At 29.0% G+C, this 18,235-nt stretch overlaps 1 protein-coding gene and 1 pseudogene across 2 annotated transcripts in view; one reads left to right on the top strand and one right to left on the bottom strand.

The window, feature by feature from the left end:
* The window catches only part of LOC121125206 (uncharacterized), a 50,487-nt gene that overhangs the window by 17,439 nt on the left and 14,813 nt on the right, over window positions 1-18,235 (top strand). For both annotated transcript variants that reach the window (XM_040720343.2, XM_040720341.2), the window contains exon 3: window positions 12,121-12,301. In XM_040720343.2, the coding sequence (XP_040576277.1) occupies window positions 12,121-12,301 (181 nt within the window). The remainder of the gene's footprint in view (window positions 1-12,120; window positions 12,302-18,235) is intronic.
* LOC139906451 (nucleoside diphosphate kinase 6-like) lies at window positions 12,866-15,632 on the bottom strand (annotated as a pseudogene).

Below are 18,235 nucleotides of genomic sequence, written 5' to 3'. Positions count from 1 at the left end.
GTTGGCCCTAATTAAGGATTGCTCCTATACAAGTTACAACTCTCTAGCTCTTTGATGCATACCTTGCAAGTTAGTCTCAATTTATCTTAAAAACCCCTCAAGCTTAATAACTTTAATAGTTACGTTGTTTATATCTAATAGACGTTGTATCAATTTCCTATTAGATATATGTTGTTTTCATGAATGAGTAACAATTTATGAGTAACTAATAGAACATGAATGATGTACCATGTTTTCGTAAGCTTTCATTTGAGGAGATCATTAATCATAGAATGTTTTTTATGAAGATATTTCCTTTTAACTATATTAAATACATAAATATTAGTAAGGGTGTAAATTGTACACAATTTCGGTATTTAAAAAAACAACTACAACAGAAAATGAACATGGTAACACTGACATGAAGTTTAAATATATTATAAGCAAAGCTATAAATCAAGTGGTGAAACGAATATCGCGTGATCAATATTGGCACATGTTAGTGTTCTTCGCCTCCTTTATTTTTGTCTGCTAGGAATGTTGAATATTAATTTATAAGTAACTACGCAACCTTCATAAATTCACCCTCTGTGAGAATAAATTCACATGGTAAATTCTTTTAAGTGAAGAACAAGTCTCATACAGCATAAGGGAAATTACAAAAAAATATATAATTTCGTCATCTGTCCTATAATAAAAATCGACATTTCATGTGGTAAAAAATACTAAATACAGGCTATAAATCTATTTAAGCAAATAGGGATTTTATTTAGATTTAACTAGAGTTAGTATCCAGCATTGCTCAAAGTAATTAGGTGATGGCAAAAAGACAAATTTTACTTTAAAAAGAAAATAACTCCTCAAGATATCGCTGGTGATAGTCTCTGTTTTTCAAACTCACAAGTAATTACTCCATACTTTTATAAATCCCTAAGTAATAATGAAAATCCATTTTAGAATGGGCATATTAAAAAAAGAAACCGAGCATCAATATGGTAACCCTGACTGTTTGGAGGAGAGGGAGAATTATGCTCATAGCGTTTCATTAGATCACCTTCAATAAGCCGTGACAAGGGAAGAAGGAGAAAAGGATATAAACAAGGACATTCTTTAGAATGCCCCCAATGTCAATTCCCAATTCTACTCTGAGTCCAACAACGACTTACAACTACGCACAAATTCTCAAGATTACGTTCCGTTTTCAATGAGCACACCCAAATTTTGAATCCAGTTTTGAATATAATTGAATCTATTTAGAAAAGAATGTTCACTAATGAGGAATTAAATAATAATCACAACTGCTAAGGAAAAGAAAATCAATTTTTCCGAATACCAATTCCCAAAAAAAGGGGTCAACTAAAAAATACATCAGATTTTCATCATTACCTACGATCAAGAATACTAATAAGAATTAAAGTATTTAGAGGGTTAACTAATAAACAATATATTTGATTAATGTGACTACATAATTATTTCTTATTTAAAATTTTTTTATATGTTTTATATCAGGGAGTACTATACATTTAGTGCACCCTGTATGAAGTTCGATTCTATATCCGCATGCATGCAATATTTCCTTAATACGACTAAATTGTAATTTCTTAGATCAAAATCTCCTTATGATATATATCAGGGAGCACTTTATAAAGGTTAGAATGTGAATTTCTTTCTTACATACAGTCACTCATTCATGAATACAGATAAACTTGGTCTTATATATAGTATAATACTCGCCCTCTCATCAAAACTGTGTTGTTTTCATATATTTAGACGTGCATGAATACAGAAAGACGAACAGACAAATTTTATTATATTAATATAGATTTTCTGGAATACTGTAATGAAAGGAATGGAAAACACTCAAATCCCACTATGTATCAGCAAGGATTTCTGCAGAAACTCGTGTACACTTAATAGTATTTTATCTCATCAAGGATGAAAAAGTAATGTCTACAACATTAAAATTAAAAATGGCAACATTAAAAAAAAATCGCAACCTCCAAAATGCTTAGAATTTACGATCCTATATATATGAATCCCGAATCTTCAAAGGCAGTATTATTCGTTTAGTAAATAAATTCATATTTTAAAAGTTATTATGATGGTTTTATATTGAAAATAAAATTATTTTTTCAATCCATCAAATTTATTTAATATTCATTCATTCATTGGCAAATATAGTTTAATGCATTTAAAAAAATTATTTCAAATATATCCTTATATACTAGCAAGTCGAAAAAAAAGAAACAGTGAATGTTTTTTCGGCAAAGAAGCTGTAGAATCTTCATTCCATTTATTTTATATTTCTGATCGAGTGAGACCTCCTTTATCCATGGTGGCGATAATAGCAAAGACTCTCACAATAATTTATGCTTGGAGATAAAAAAAGACTCCTCTTCAGTCTCATTAAGACATCTTTGCATGACAATATACAATAACAAATTTTTCCTTTCTTTTGGAATTGGGTGCATTCATTAAGTCAGTAGACTCATGTTCAATTTGGTTTGACATATATAAGCAGTGTAGTTCATAGCTTAGACAGCCTTGGAATAAGTGGCTGACGCATTGATAGCTCATCAACTTTTCAGAATAGAAACTGCTTGCTTCCTCCAGGATTTAGGATTTACCCATTTACAATCTACCACTCTGTAATTGCTAAATTCGATTTCTTATTGATTAGAGAATATATTATTTTATTTCTTAGATTCTAATTCATAGATTTATAAATAAAATATTAAAATATACAATTCATACATGAATTAATTTTAGTTCTTCATTGATTAATTGTTTCGAACATATTTCCTTGATTGTGTAATATATCATATGGAGATATGAAGCACAATATTGGCTAAAAAATATTTTACTGTCTTTACATCTCCTTCCTGAATAAAAAGTATTCATCCAAATGACTACTCAAGAGTTCAAAATTCAACAGCTTACATTGGCATTGTTTCAATTGTAATGGTGTCATTAATCCAGTTAGACTAAATGTTATTGATATGAGCACCTGATAGGGGGTCCAAAACAATTATTTTAGCTTGAATACGAAATTTGATAATTTCTCAGGTGACGAGTTGAAGTGAAGAGCTAGGACTCGGAGAAACTCCATACAACACATGGCTAGAGTTAGAATTCGGAGAGAGATTTAACCATTAATTGAATATTGGAGGTATCCATACTATAAATTAAATTATCATGCCAAACAGAATCTGTAATTTTCCTTCATGAAAGTGGCTTGGAAGCAAGGATAAAATTATTATCCCTATCATTTAGTGATACTCAAGAGAACTAAAACATGGAAAGATTGTTCTTATATAACGTAATGGAGACGAAATATTTACAGATGATTAAACACCAGAAAATATTGAAGTGATGAATTTTGACTGCATATTATTAGAATCTCGAACTTTAAAGTTCTTTCACTCGAAAAGTACATCCCAATCGATTTGAAATTTAAGAAGATTATTTATAAATGTGTGAAAATTACAAATCAGTATCTTTTGATATCCTACATTGAAGTACTAAATAATTGTTGCGACATAATCGATACATGTCCGACAGTTGGGAAAGATGTGTAGCTTACTCGATTTATTTTTTTCTAAATTGTAGAAATGACTTATAGAACGAAATCAACTCATCAAAAATAAGTTTCTCATTTTCAATCACAATGATCCAAAAACTAGTTTCTCGAAAGTTGAAGCTATACAACTTTATTATAAAAGTAAACAGCAGTACTAATGAATAATATTTAAAGTATATGTAGCTATCAAGGCTTGTTGGTAGTACATAAAATGTTGCTCTCTGTAGACAACAAAAACATACATTTTGGGCTGTGAAGTTTATTTTTATGTTTTTTGAGATTCAAATGCAAAAATATGTTGACCTCATTTCTATACCTTTAACCTTTATATTTAAAATTCATTTTAAATGAAATGTACATCTATTAAACTTTACATAATTAAAATGATACCACAAATTGGTATGAAAGATTACGTGAAATTTAATTTTTTCTGTGGGAAGCTTTGTGGTGTAGTGTGTTTTAGTAATTTTTTATAATTATTTTGCTAAGTGGTGTAAACTAACTGAATGTCAACTCCAACAACAATTTGATTTCAAACAATAAAATTGTTGTATAGAAAAATACTTTTTTTAAAGTGTTAAACTATTAATGTTTATGGAAATTATATATATAATGTTGGACTTATAGATTACAAAAACAGACATTTCAGACTATTAATATCTTTCGATAAAAGCTATGTTTGTTCCAAGTGAGATATTCTTCTTTGTTATTTATCTCTTAAGTTCTCTGTTAAGTTATTTATCCACAATTTTTATAATGAATTACATATATACCTATATTTCGTATTATTAAAATCTTACATAGCATTTTATTCGATATTATAAAATATTCCTTACTTTGTAATATTATAAGCAAAGCGTGGCTTTACATTTGCATTTGTAGCTAAAATGTATTCATAGAACTAATATGATGTCCATATATATATACAAGGAGGGATCAACTAGAAATTGTATTCCTGTCCTTTTGGAAACGGAGTACAAGTAGAGAATAACTTATGACTGCATTTATTTTCAAAAAGAATGAATATTGAAATAGCCATGACGTATCAAGTGAGACAAGGGCACATACAGCTGACAATAAAATACATAAGATATTTTTGTGGTAACGAATATACAATATACAAAACATCATTTGGCAATATATGATATGAAATTTTTTTATAAATACTATTTTAAAAATTTAACAATAACAAAATGTACAACCAGGTTTTTTTTTCAAGAGGAGTGTAGCACGCCTTCTTTCCAAAGTAGTCACGTGCCTATACCCCTCTTATATAATGGCACGGATTTCTCAGCATGGGCTTCCATACATCAACGTAATAGTTATTAAAAAAATATTCATTAACAGTAATTACATTTTTTCATTCAGAATTAATTATTTTTGATAAGAAATTACATTTGACTTGATGATCGTTAATCTATTTATATCTTTAGAAGTGGTAAAAATATGATACAACAAAAAATCATATATAATTACTTTATCAAATAAAAAACATGAATGCTATCCCATTACAAATTTAAGTATATTCAGATTATGTACAGGGTGCTCAGGAATTAATGTCCAATGAATTCTTACATCATGAAATAAAGAGGAATATCTTGGGAAATTTAGTTTTTCAATTCAAAATATTACAATAAACACAATAGGGGGGGGAGACCAAAATGCATTTGAAGGAAATTTGGGACAGCCACTTTGGCCTCCCTCTTGACTTGATTTTAGCACTCTTGACTTTACAATATAGAGTATTGTTGAGGAAGGTACCATTGCAGGCTCGGCAAGGACTTCCTGATGGCAGTTCACAGTTAGCTTACAATAGGTTAGTGTTTGTTTTAAGTATAAGAATAACAAATATTATCTTGTTGAAACTCCAAACTCATGTTGTTAATATAATATTAATATTTGGACCTATCTTTTCTCGATATACAATATTTATAATAATTTTTAATATGTAAATTGATATTTGTGAGTACAAAAAAACAGATGAAATAAAAATGTAAACAATATTAAAACTGTTATAATTGTTCATTCTGTTTATTATGTCATTAAACATATTTAATTTTGGGGTTCATTTTTTATGCAGCTCAATAACATCACCATAGAAGTAATGTTTACAAACGGAGGTACGTGTAAGTTAAATAACTCTCTATTTGTCAACATCGTTATTATAACGCTGTCAGTAAACTGGGTAATAAATAAACCCCAAATATAAAATTTATTTTATTAGATGATAAACAGTTGAACAATTATAATAATTACGTTATTCTAACTTTGTATATTTTTTAAGTATTTTATTAATTTTGCACTAAAAATATTAATTAATTAATAAACAATATTAAATTTATTATGGATATCTTAAAAACATAAAATTTTTGATTAGGATAAAAATTATTTTATATTTTCACTACGATATGCAAATTATGGTCGTCAAATTTGTACACATCTGTTTTTAACGAGGTTTCCTGTATTTTATAATATAATAACAAAATATTATAATCTTGCAGTTACCATTTGAAATTTTAATGCTCGCATGAAAAAAAAAAAAGTATTCAAAAAATCAAAAGGAATTATTTTGAAGCAAAACTACTAATTAAACCTCTATTAAAAATTGCTAAACATACGAATTAAACCATAGAGAGATCTATATAAAATTGCACGTAATCTGATTTTATGTTTATTGTATCTAGTGGTAAAATTTTTATTATTTTCAATTTTTCAAGAGTAAAATTTAAACTACAGGTTTTCTGTTTTTTGTTTAGCAAAATAATCTGTAAATACTGCTTGGCACAACTTTTGTTCAATATGGGAGCCCTTATTCTAAATAATTGCCTCAATGCCAGACGTAAATCCCTCGCGAACCTTGACTATTTAGTTATACTCGATCTTTGTCGACTCTAGAGACTGGGCACTCCAGTCGGGAGGAATAGCACACACCCTCTCCCTCAGACCCGTGTAGGTAGAGTAGTGTAAGGGGTTTGCGTCTGGGGAGGAGGGCAGTTGCATGTGGAAGTCCACAATGTCCAGAAAGTTGTTTTTCAGGAAGGTCTTTGCGGTGCAATGATAAGGAACTGTGTCTTGAGTGAAAATCAGGTTGCCCCCTTACTTTTCCCTGGTCCATAGTAGCACATTCTTATTTAGAAGTTCGATGTGAGCATCTGCATTGAGACTTTCCTTCCTCTCTACAAAAATGGGAGGGCAAGCTGAGGTATTGTCTACATGTGTGGCTGTATAGCTTACTCACAGTGGCATTAACAGTGGAAAAAAATTCATGAGAAAAGAGGAAAACTCTGCTCGTATTTTTGCTCAACATTAGAAAATTTAAATCGTATTTGCTCTTTCCAACCATCTTAGTTTATCTCTGTTCAGAGATACGATTTCTTGTTGTCCACCTCTGTGATTTTGCAACAATGTCATTCCGGATTGAAAATAATAATAAAAAAAATAAATTATAGAGTATTTTGTATATATACTTGGTTTCTCAAGTCAAAAATATTCCAAACGCAACATGGGTACCAAAGAACATGTGGAAGAAAATCTTTTAGCCTCTTTCTTCGCCAGCTATTAACTCATTTTTACTTAATAATGGCATAGAAAGATAACAATGCGGTTTTGAGGGTTCCTTATTGCAGCGCCGTGGATAAAATAACCCGTAATACTTGGGCTTACTAGATGTAAGTCTATCTAATGAATAATATATTTCACCATATGTGGACAATATTAGAACTGTAAAAAAGTATCAATCAATATTATTCAAACACAAATCTTAATTTTTGTGTCATTTAATTATTTGGATAGTACTTTTATTCTGGACCACCCTGTATGCTTTGAATATCAAACAACTTTTGATATAAATTATGATCATATTAACAATATAATAATTAATAATTGCAATTGGAGATGAGATTGTCTGTATATCTATATAAATGAAGAAAAAAAGATTTGACCCTAGTATGTATATTGTATCAATATCTAAGTATATGATGCGTCAACATAAAAAAGTCTTACACAAAAGTTAATAACATGAGAAATTTTCAATACACACCCTAATATTCCGTAGAAAAATTTGTGTAAATTAGAGGTATTTATTCAAATTTGTGGGATAAGTTAAGATACCTTAGGGTTTTTATTATAGTTTGGTACTATTTCTTGTTTTGAAGTGACTTGTACTTAGCCACAAAGTAGGGGCGGCATCCCCAAGATTATATATAAGAATATATATAATTGTTGATTTTAAGGGAGTGGGCTTGGTGTTTGGTTTTTTTTTGAAAAAAAGATCCAAAAATTAAAATTTATTAGAGGAAAATATGAAAAATTATTTTTTGGGGGAAAAATTTCAAATATTTTTTTTTTCTGGAAAAAAATTCAAAAATCCACAGCTATTCACAAAAAAATCAAAAATCCCTAGGTATTCTCAAAAAATTAAAATTTAGGAAAAAAATCCAATTCCCAATTTGTTCACAAAAAAATTAAATATTTCACTCAAAAATATAATTTTTTTGTAGACTATTTCAAAAATTCAAAGCTTCTCAAAATAAGATTAAAATTTGAAATTGTTGGAAAAAATTTTCACAAATATAAAGCTATTTAGAAAAAATTTAAAAATATATAGTTATTTACAAAAAATTTCAAAAATCTAGTGCTATTATCAAGAAATTATATTATTTGAAAAAAAAATTCAAAAATTAAATAACTAATATTAAATTTTTCGTAGAAATATTTAGAAAGTCCATAGGTATTAACAGAGAAATAATTTTAAAAAAAAAACATTTAATAAAACAAATTTAAAATTAATCAATTATATTTTCTATAGTAGAGTTAAAATATCTTAGTTGAAAAGGGGTGGTGCAGCCCTTCCAGCCCACCCCCTGCGAATCGCACTGAATATGGTGTTTCGAATAAAATTTGTCTGTTTATCTTTATTGTATTATGTTGATCAATTTCAACTACTTCAAATGGCATTTGCAGCGCTTACAAAGGGCTCGCAAAGAATAATTTGTTCAGAATTTTGTAAAAAGGTTTTAAAAAGAGACAAATGGCAAAAACAAACAATTCTACTCTGCTTATGTGTTGACGGGCCACACATGAACATATGCAATATTTAAATGTACATTTTTTTACTTGTATTTTAGAACTTCTTTAAGGTGACAATATCTTGCCGGACAAAATTGTCCGGATTTGTAGTTATGTACACATTTTAAGTGGTGGAAAACATCAACGTACTGAGGATGGATATGCTTCAAACACTATTAGAAAAATTGCCGAGGCGGAATATTGTCATCAAAAATATTGTTTGTCAGTTACCCTTGAAAATACTAAATTTCTTTCAACTAAACCTATGAAACACATAAAATAGCATGAAATCAACGTAGATTTGTCTAAGAGACAATTTAGTTTTTGGAAAATGTATTTGTGGTATGTCCTTAAATCATTAAGAAGTTTAATTTACAATATTAAGCTTCTAATTGTATTATTATTTTGGTTTTTGAATAAAATATTTAATTAAAATAAAGGAAGATGCATAAAATTTTTATTTAATCTTTGATAAGAAATGTCCCATCTTCATTTCACAAATTCATGAAGAATACAAGATTCACCATTACATTAGGAATTCTTAAATTAATGTGTTGATTTAAATAAACTAAGATGTGTTTTAATTGTTTTTTTTCTTCAATGTCTACATAGTTTAAAACAATCTGTGTTTCAAAAAGTTTGTAAAAGCATTCATTTATTGTTTCTTTAAAACATATAGATTGTATCAAACAAATGTAGACTTTTAAAAAATAATAAGTTACTTTGGAATGTGGAGCTTTGATGTACCGAAATATGTTTAGGAGGTGTTTTGAAAAAATCAAAGCAATACTAATAAAAAAGAGGATTTAATTATAAATAATACATAGTTTTATTGGAAATTATTTAACATTTGGTTCTACGAACGGATTTTCATGGTAAATTAAATAATTGAAAATTGAAAAAAAAAAAACTCTCAATGATGAATTTTTGTAAAAGCAGAAAATTTTATCCCAAGAGGGCTTTGGAACAAAAGAAAAAATATAGAACAAAACTATAATACTTCTTTATGAAAACAATAGGTACATGTCATTTGTTTTCTTTTTAGACATTTTTCTCGAAATCCATATTTTGATAAAATTTTGTGTTCCAACTACGGCAATTTTCCTCCTCAGCCAAATTTCCCCTTTGCCATTTTCTTGTTAACTCCACAAACTTCTCCGATAAATTTAAGCTTCATGGTTTTCCATTTCTGTAAATATATTATAATAAAGATTAGTCTGGATGATGTCATCAATCTTGTAGATAATGCAAAAGATAACGTGAAATAGATTCGTGTTGTCAACCAACCAACGGAAAAAGGAACAACTCATCCTCCAACGCTAGAATCATAGGAAAACATTTTAAGATGTAGAGGAGTCCAATGTAGGGATCGTGGAGCAAAGTTGCATTAATTTGGTTAATATTCTGGGAGGCTTCACCACAGAATGTGGGATTGTGCATCAGCAACCTTGATAAAAACTTTATGTACCTATTGTTCCTTACAGCAACTGTCCCCAGATGTCTTATTTTAAAGGATTTGTAAAATGCTAGAATCCTGTTTAGCATTAAAACTACGATTTAAGTCTAAAAGTTCAATTGTCAACCATAGTTAATATTTGGTGGAATAAAATAAAGATTAAAAAAAATCGAGTGTGTACTTTGTTTTGTACAGAAAAAAAAAATATCTATGAAAGTCATAAGCTACAGTTCTTTTGGAATCATTTAATGATGTCTTTTTTTTTTTTTTTGACTTATTGGTTTATTTTTCTATATGCTTCTTTATTATCATAAAAAATGTGATAGGTCTGAGAAACGACATATCTGCTGACAAAAAGTACTATTATGTATCTTATCTTAATTCTTTAACTCCTTTAAAATGGATATACAACTAACTTTAGTTAACCTCAAAAAAAAATCAAATACTTCTAAATTTAGTTCTTACACAATTATAAATATTCCTCAGATGTTATAATAAGTCAAGTTTTTTCTGCAAATATGGATAAATCTATAAATTATAATTCTTATATATGTACTTTCTACATTATAAGCTAATACGATATTTTACAAAATATGAGACATCGTACAAAAAAAAATTGAAATTTGTAACATACATAAATCATTTTCTTTATATAAACTATTACATTTAGAAAATACTTTCATAAAAATATGTTCATTGACATACGAAACATGTTATAAAAATTAAAACACAATATTTTATAATAAATATTAGGTCAGAAAGTACCTTTATGGAATTAATATATTTTAAAGTCATGACAAACAGGTATATTTTTTACTAAATATAGCATCCATTTAATGCGTGAACAGCCAGAAATCTTTACCTGAAGTCATTGCAGACAACCTCAATAATGTCTTTGGATAAATTGTATATGGTTCATCAATATTTAGGTAGGGAAGTCTACAGGGTTTCCTTTGACCTTGGGCCCAAAAGACATCACCTAAAGGGGTTGATATCCAGGCTGTAGGGGGCAACATTAACTTGCTCCAAAAGCCATTCATGTCTTTAAAAGTTACATATACTTTGGAAATAAACACATTTATTTTTTGGAGTAAGTAGGGTATCTCCAAACTAAAGATTTCCACTTAATCATCTTTAAAACGTTCAATATATTTGCATCATCCATCATATTCTTCATTTGGGGTGGGGGGGGGGGCTTTGACCGTCAGAGCTACAATGTTTTACACGCTTCACTATTTTTTAAAGGTTCTCACATGGAAAATGTTTCCTTGCCAAACAAAAATATATATATATTTTTAATAAAACTCTATGAAAATTATCAAGTAAATTTCGCTACAATCAATTTAAATAGTGTGTTAACGAAGTAGAAAGTTTTGTGATCAGAGCGTATCGTTTTGTAGAAGTGGTAGTCTTTCTTAGATATTAAGGGTAGGTAAAAAATATGTATGTATAACTTTTAATTTTGTAGATCCTAAAAACATCTTTAATAGCACGTCTATGCTATAGATTGATGAGTTTGCATAAATATATTTATTATATAAGAATATATACCATTTTATCTTTTAGCCAAAAAACTAATATATTAATGAATACTTATGTTATATAAACTGTGTTTATTTTATATCAACCTCTGTTTTTTAGAGAAGTTATGTATATTGAAGAATAATTTATCAGTACAGTACATAAATTATTAAACCATAAAATATTGGAAAAACTTGAAAATACATTAATTCTATTATAAAAAAACATTTTACTATTTTACTGTACCAAACCGTGTATAATATATCTAAGTCAACTTTTAAACTTTCCGTACAGTTTTCTCCGTCGTTCGTTTGGCGAAACTATGTGACTCATTTATACAAGTGTTTAATATTTGGATTCATAAGGAGTCTTGAGATTAATGCTATCGTTTAATTATACTTCTATTTTATTTATATAACTAAATCGTTATTAAACTTTGTCTTTTGAAAAGATCAGTAAAACATTATGTGAAAATAATATATCATATTTAATATAATAATTAATTATATTTGTATAGGATGGAAAATTTTTAGAGGATTCGTCAGCTAGGCATTATTCAATAAGTGGAAAGCATGAGCAATATTTGCGAATTAAACGAATGAATGATGATGATGATGGTGAATATGAATGCAAGGGTACGAATGGGTTTGGTTCCAAAACGTTTGTTTTTTCAGTTAGGAAAAAAGGACAATCTTCTGGTAAGTAAAGGATTATATTAATTAATTTATTATATCTATGGCATGTATGTACATTGTACAGGGTTTTTCAGGTAAATCCAGTCCGTATTTAAATACATCCTGAATAAAAATTAAACCATTTAACTCGGTTATTTCAATTTGTCGTTTAGAGGTTCAGTCTAACCTTTAAATTAGTAGTGAACTTTTCATTCAAAACAAGTATTGTGATGTAGGAGATCCGGAGGAATAATATTATTGATTTTGATTGCGTGAGACACAGCCCAACGTAATGAAAAAAGATGCTCAAATTTCCAAAGAGCACAGTCTACGAATATTAGATAATCGATATATCCTTAGCAATTTAAGTATGTATTTTTATTATTTCAAATATCCATAATTTTTTTTTTCATTAGTTATGAAACCTATATATTTTTTTAAATGATCTCTTAATTGGTCAGATGGTATTGCACTGATAAACATTAAGTAAACATTATTACATTTACTCCATCTAACCAAGAAATAGTCTTTGAATTCCATAGGCATTCGGTATATTTCCTTCTTTAGGAACGTCCAAGAAGCGAATCTACGGACATTGACTTGAAGATAATAATTTCTCCAGAGGGTGTTGTCTATTGAGCTACGTCGTTCCATAAGCCCTGTGTTTCTTAATAAAATAAATTTGTAATAAAAATATATAGGCTTGTCTACACAAATACAAGCAAGAATGGTTCTTCTCAAATCAAAATTGAGCAAGGATTAGATTTGTAATGTTTGAAAAATAATAATTGGCAGCTCCTTTCAAAAAATTGATTGCATTTATCCTTTGAAACCACTGCAAAAGGCTCCTATAGTGTCACAAATTCGTCACCACAACAAAGTTATTAGAAATTAATTATTAATAAAAAAAATCCATTACTTTTGCTGTTGATGGTTTTAATAATGTGCATCTTGCGTTGTACCTATAAGTGCGATTGGTTTAAGAAATATACGATTTCCTACTAAAAGATTTCTTAAGCCGTTTCGTAACTGTTTGACTCATATTGTTTGGGTGCTCGTCAAAGATACTCACCAGCAAAGAGAAAATACGCCATAAAGGCAAAAACGTGATTAGCATTTATTGTTTTGATACTTTAACAGCACAATTTGGATTTCATTTTTTCTGATTCGGTCATTTTGATGTTCTCAACTCGGTGTTTTTGTTTTATAAGTAGTGTTACAGAAAACGTGAAAAAATCGATTTCGTTGGAACTTTGAAGGATGTTTATATATGTTTACAATAACACCCAATATTATTTTGATAGGACTAAAAAAACCTTGGGTATGCATAAGGGGTTTTTTTTTTAAAGACAGAATGACGGATAAAGTTTCAAATCGATTATGGTAAAAATTTGTAGGAAAGTTTTATATGTTAACAGTGTGGCCCCATCAATTTTTTGAAAGATCAAAGGAAACAACAATGTGATTTTTTTAATTTTCAAAAGAGCATTATAAATAAAATTACATATTTTTTGTTAAAATTTGTAGGAAGGTTATGTATGTTGACATTAAGTATCGATTATATTTTGAGAAGTTAAAGTCAAAGGTTATATCGACCATAGCTTTCGAACAAATTGAGATACATAACGATAATAAAATTTTGAGAGTTAAAGATAAAAAGGAAATTTTAAGTGGAACATAATTTAGGCGTAGGTTCGCAATCTGCAAGGTGCCCAATCTAAATTAGACTCAATTATGTTTAAAAAAAATGTTTACTAGAGTGGGCAAGGTAACATCGTAGACTTTTTCAAACCAGATAAATAGAGGTAACTTTTGCAAGAATAAAACAGAGTATAACATTGAAGCGGATCCACAAACTTCTTTGGTGAAATATCTTTCTATTTTTCCTTTCGTTGCTACATTGGCCTCCAACTTTGATCAAAAGACGCTAAGCATTTATTTATATAGGTTTCTGATATAGTAACCTCCTGCTGCTCGAAGGAGACCTTGAGTTCATCCAAATTTCGGTGAGGGATAGCCCAGGCATTCTTATCGACTACACCTGAAGCGGAATAGTCGAGGGAGGAACAGTCTGCGAACAGATGCGAACGGTTGACCAATTATGGTTAAACCATGTCAACAATTTCTTGCCTCTCTTGATCTGGTTGGCCTTGGCTGCTGTTGAAAGCTGTTGCCGATATCATCGTACATAGAAAACCTTCCTTTTACCCACATACATCTTCACAATTCAATAACTTACATTGAGAATACTTGATATGCTGTCTTATCAACTAAGCTTGGCTTTTGGTGATCGAGTGTGCATGTCCTCCATAATAACCGAATTTCCGGCATCTACAGCTGTTAGAGAACCTCTAAAGGCTCTTGTATGAAGTTACAATATTTTTAACCATGTAAACGAGTCTTCGGGAGAAACCTATGACCTGGATGATCTTCTCGATACACACTTGTGCGTATAGCGAATCATACACCCTTTCTTGCATCTATGCTAACAGCTTGTTTATGAACTTGAATAAACCCTACTGTTTTACTTGACACACTTTACATTCTTAATAACATAGTGTAATCTAAACAAATATGAGATTATCAAAAGACTTAAGACCAGCCTGGAATACTATTTTTAAACAATAATAAACAGTAATATTTGAATATAATCTAAGTATTTTGTACTGAAATCCCCAGGAAATGGCGGGACTTGTACTCTTTTTGTGACCAATTAAAGACAATAAAAGGGTCATTATAAGAAAAACATAACTTATTCTTCCTAATTTAATTGTAAGTTAAATGTTATTATGAACTAAAAAAGAATTTGTATTCTGTGATAATAGTATTTTTATTATACTATTTTATTTTATACTGGATAACGAATAAAATTGTCAACATCGAAAAAAAAAACCATCTTCCCCAGTAAAACGATCACACTTGTTGAAATCAAAGTGAGGGAAAAATAATGAAACTTCTGGGAAAACGTTTTCACAGAGTCCGAACAAAAAAACTCTGTTTCTTGTGTCTGTTATACCTAACTTGCCTCTTATAGTATTAGGGTTTTCGTAGCAAGCTCATAAAACTTTAGTGGGGGCCATAAGTTATATCCATAATGATATGCTATTTTCTTCAGTATGTTCCAGCACATGAAGAGAACAAAAAAAGGTTGTCAAAAGATTGAAAATAAAATTTTTCTTCATGTTCATCGTAGAAGCAACAAACTTTATTCATGGGTAGCTTATAAAAATCTGATTTAAGTACAACGAAATTATAGTCTAAAATGGGAGGACGAATTGATTGAACAACATATAGTATTTTGTCTATATATATCAGCTTTAATGATGGTTAATATAAGATATATTATTTTTGTGTTTATTTCAAATTGTTAGGCTTAAGACGTTTATTCCTCAGCAAACAAACTTAGAAGACTGAATGGAGGCATTCCCTCTTCAGGTCCATTAATAATTCTCAAGTATAGAAGCAAAAGTGTTAAGCCACAAAGAAATTTACTTTTTACATGGGAGATAAAAGTATATAGACGACGTTTTACATCCATAATTAAACAAAAATAATAATAAGCTTCATTATTTGACAGAGACACGTATTATTTACTTCGTCTATTTAATTGTTAATTGATTGTTTACAATAAAGAAAGAATATTTTATAACGATGTAATATCATACTTCTATTACATATTGGGGTCAAATATTAAAAAAAACCATTAGAGGGATAGGTTTTTGATATAAAGTAAGGTCTTAATCCTTTTATTTGTTGGTTCCATTATGACATCCGAGTACAGAACAATTGCTTTTTATTTATCATAATTATTTTTATAACGTAGTTTGTGTAGTTGTGAAAAAGAAACCTCAAGAATAGAACGTATTGAATAACATGTCATAAACAGTTGAAAGGCTTAAATCATTACGTCATTCAAATTGATCATACTAATTTTTTTCCTAATATTTGTATATTAGGAATCGTAAATGTCAATCAAAATACTAAAAAAAATATAATTTGTTATTCTTAGTTGTTGTAAAAACCGTCAATTTTGATATATTATAAAAAATATCCAGGAAATATTAAATACTTTCTTGGAATCATGGAAAATTAATCAGTAACCTCAGTTTGATGAGGTTGTGTGTGTTAAATTAGATTTTTGTAACTACTGTTGTACACCTTTGTCGTCACATTGAAAAAAAGAAGAATTCAAGAAATGAAAAGAAAAACCAAGCAAAGACATTTAAACAAAACAGTCTATTAAATTCACTAAACTTCGATTAAAGAATGGCTACATATAAGTCCTAATTAGGAAATTATCAAGATAAATAACTAATTGCATATAGTCTGATAGAATGTTTCAGTAGCTATTTGACAAAAAAAACAACCTATAAAATGTAGATTCAAAGGAATAAGAAGTATTTTTATAAATCTCACGTTTTAAAATTCAAGCTCCATAATCACTAAATGACCCTTAGACGACTTGTAGTGAGTGAGGGATTCCAAAAGACGGAAATTTAAGGGAGTTATCGGAGCAATCCTACTGGCCAGGAGCAGTTCGACGGGGATTTCGTTGCCAGGGATTCTGTCCCGCACATGGACGCACACTTATCCATTCATGAATACTCTTACAAGAAATTGTGGCTAAAAGCGGAAAAATAAGGTCACATTTGAAATCAAACTATACTAAGTTAAACATATGCATTTCTTGATCCATTTGGATTTTGAACAGTTTTATTTACTATATTAATAAAAATAGGACATTTATTGTTATAATAAGTCAAACAAAATATTCTGAGAGTAGTTTCGATTTATTTTTACAATAAAATTAACATGATTAGAATTATTCTATTTAGATCAGAGATACACCGTTTGGTTTGTTAACTTTTGTCCATTTTGAATGAATTGCCATTATTTTATCGCCATTTTCACTGATTGGCCTACCATAGCGTTCCTCCTCTTCGACGTCCAGATTCCCAAAACGAAATTGTTGGAAACACTGATTTGCTGTGGCTTTTGATACTGTATAGGGGCAATCAACTACACAATTTTTTTGGCGGCCTACTCCGACTTTGCACCTTTGGTTGTAGTAATATTGAATAATGTATCGAATTTTCTTTTTTTTTCTTCCATTTTGGAACCCTGTAAAACACAACTAGCTTTTTACTTAACCAAATAAAAATGGGGTATGACGGCACCCAAAATAACCAACATGAACAATCCTGACATCACCCCTAAACACTTTATTATAGTATCTTTAAAAATAAAATAAATACCATAAAAATATCTGGATCAACTGAGTTCAGTAGGGTAAGAATAATATTATACACAACATTTAAAAAAAATATTCATATCACACAAGAAATTTTATCATTTTGACACGAAGGCGCCACTCTCTGTAGCTTTATTGACAAACTAATACAGAGCATGACAACATTACTTCTTTTTGTATAAGGTGTGGTAATGAGGCTGTAGAAGTAGAAGTGGGGCAGGCGTGGTTTTATTCTAAATACAATATTCTAAAATTTTCTTGGAAATACTGAGACTTACTGTTATTCCTTACTATAATGAGGAACCTGTGTTTCCCTCGCAAATAATATCGGCAAAAAATATATTCACGTATTTTTTTTATCTATTCAAACTTATTGATATTGAGGTCAGGAGTTTTATTGGTGTAATTAATGAAAATCAGTTAATTAATTATGTTTCTAATATATAATAAACGATTTTCTTAGTTCATTTTCATAATTTGAAATTTGTAGAGTTATTTAAACAGAAGTAACTCTTGTGGTAATCATTATAGAGTGTTGAAATTTATGCTCTAAGATTCGGTGTTAAAAAAATCAGTGTTGTTTGTTTTAATCAAATAATTGGAATCCAATTTATTTTAGAAAAATAAAATATGTGATTTTTTTTTAAATTTTGCATCTGTATGTAACATTTAACTTTACTTTTTAAACATCCTTATAAAAATTTAAT

The sequence above is a fragment of the Lepeophtheirus salmonis genome, chromosome 10 (genome assembly GCF_016086655.4).
Source record: "Lepeophtheirus salmonis chromosome 10, UVic_Lsal_1.4, whole genome shotgun sequence".
In the NCBI taxonomy this organism is placed as follows: domain Eukaryota; kingdom Metazoa; phylum Arthropoda; class Copepoda; order Siphonostomatoida; family Caligidae; genus Lepeophtheirus; species Lepeophtheirus salmonis.
This window is presented reverse-complemented; position numbering and strand designations above follow the sequence as displayed.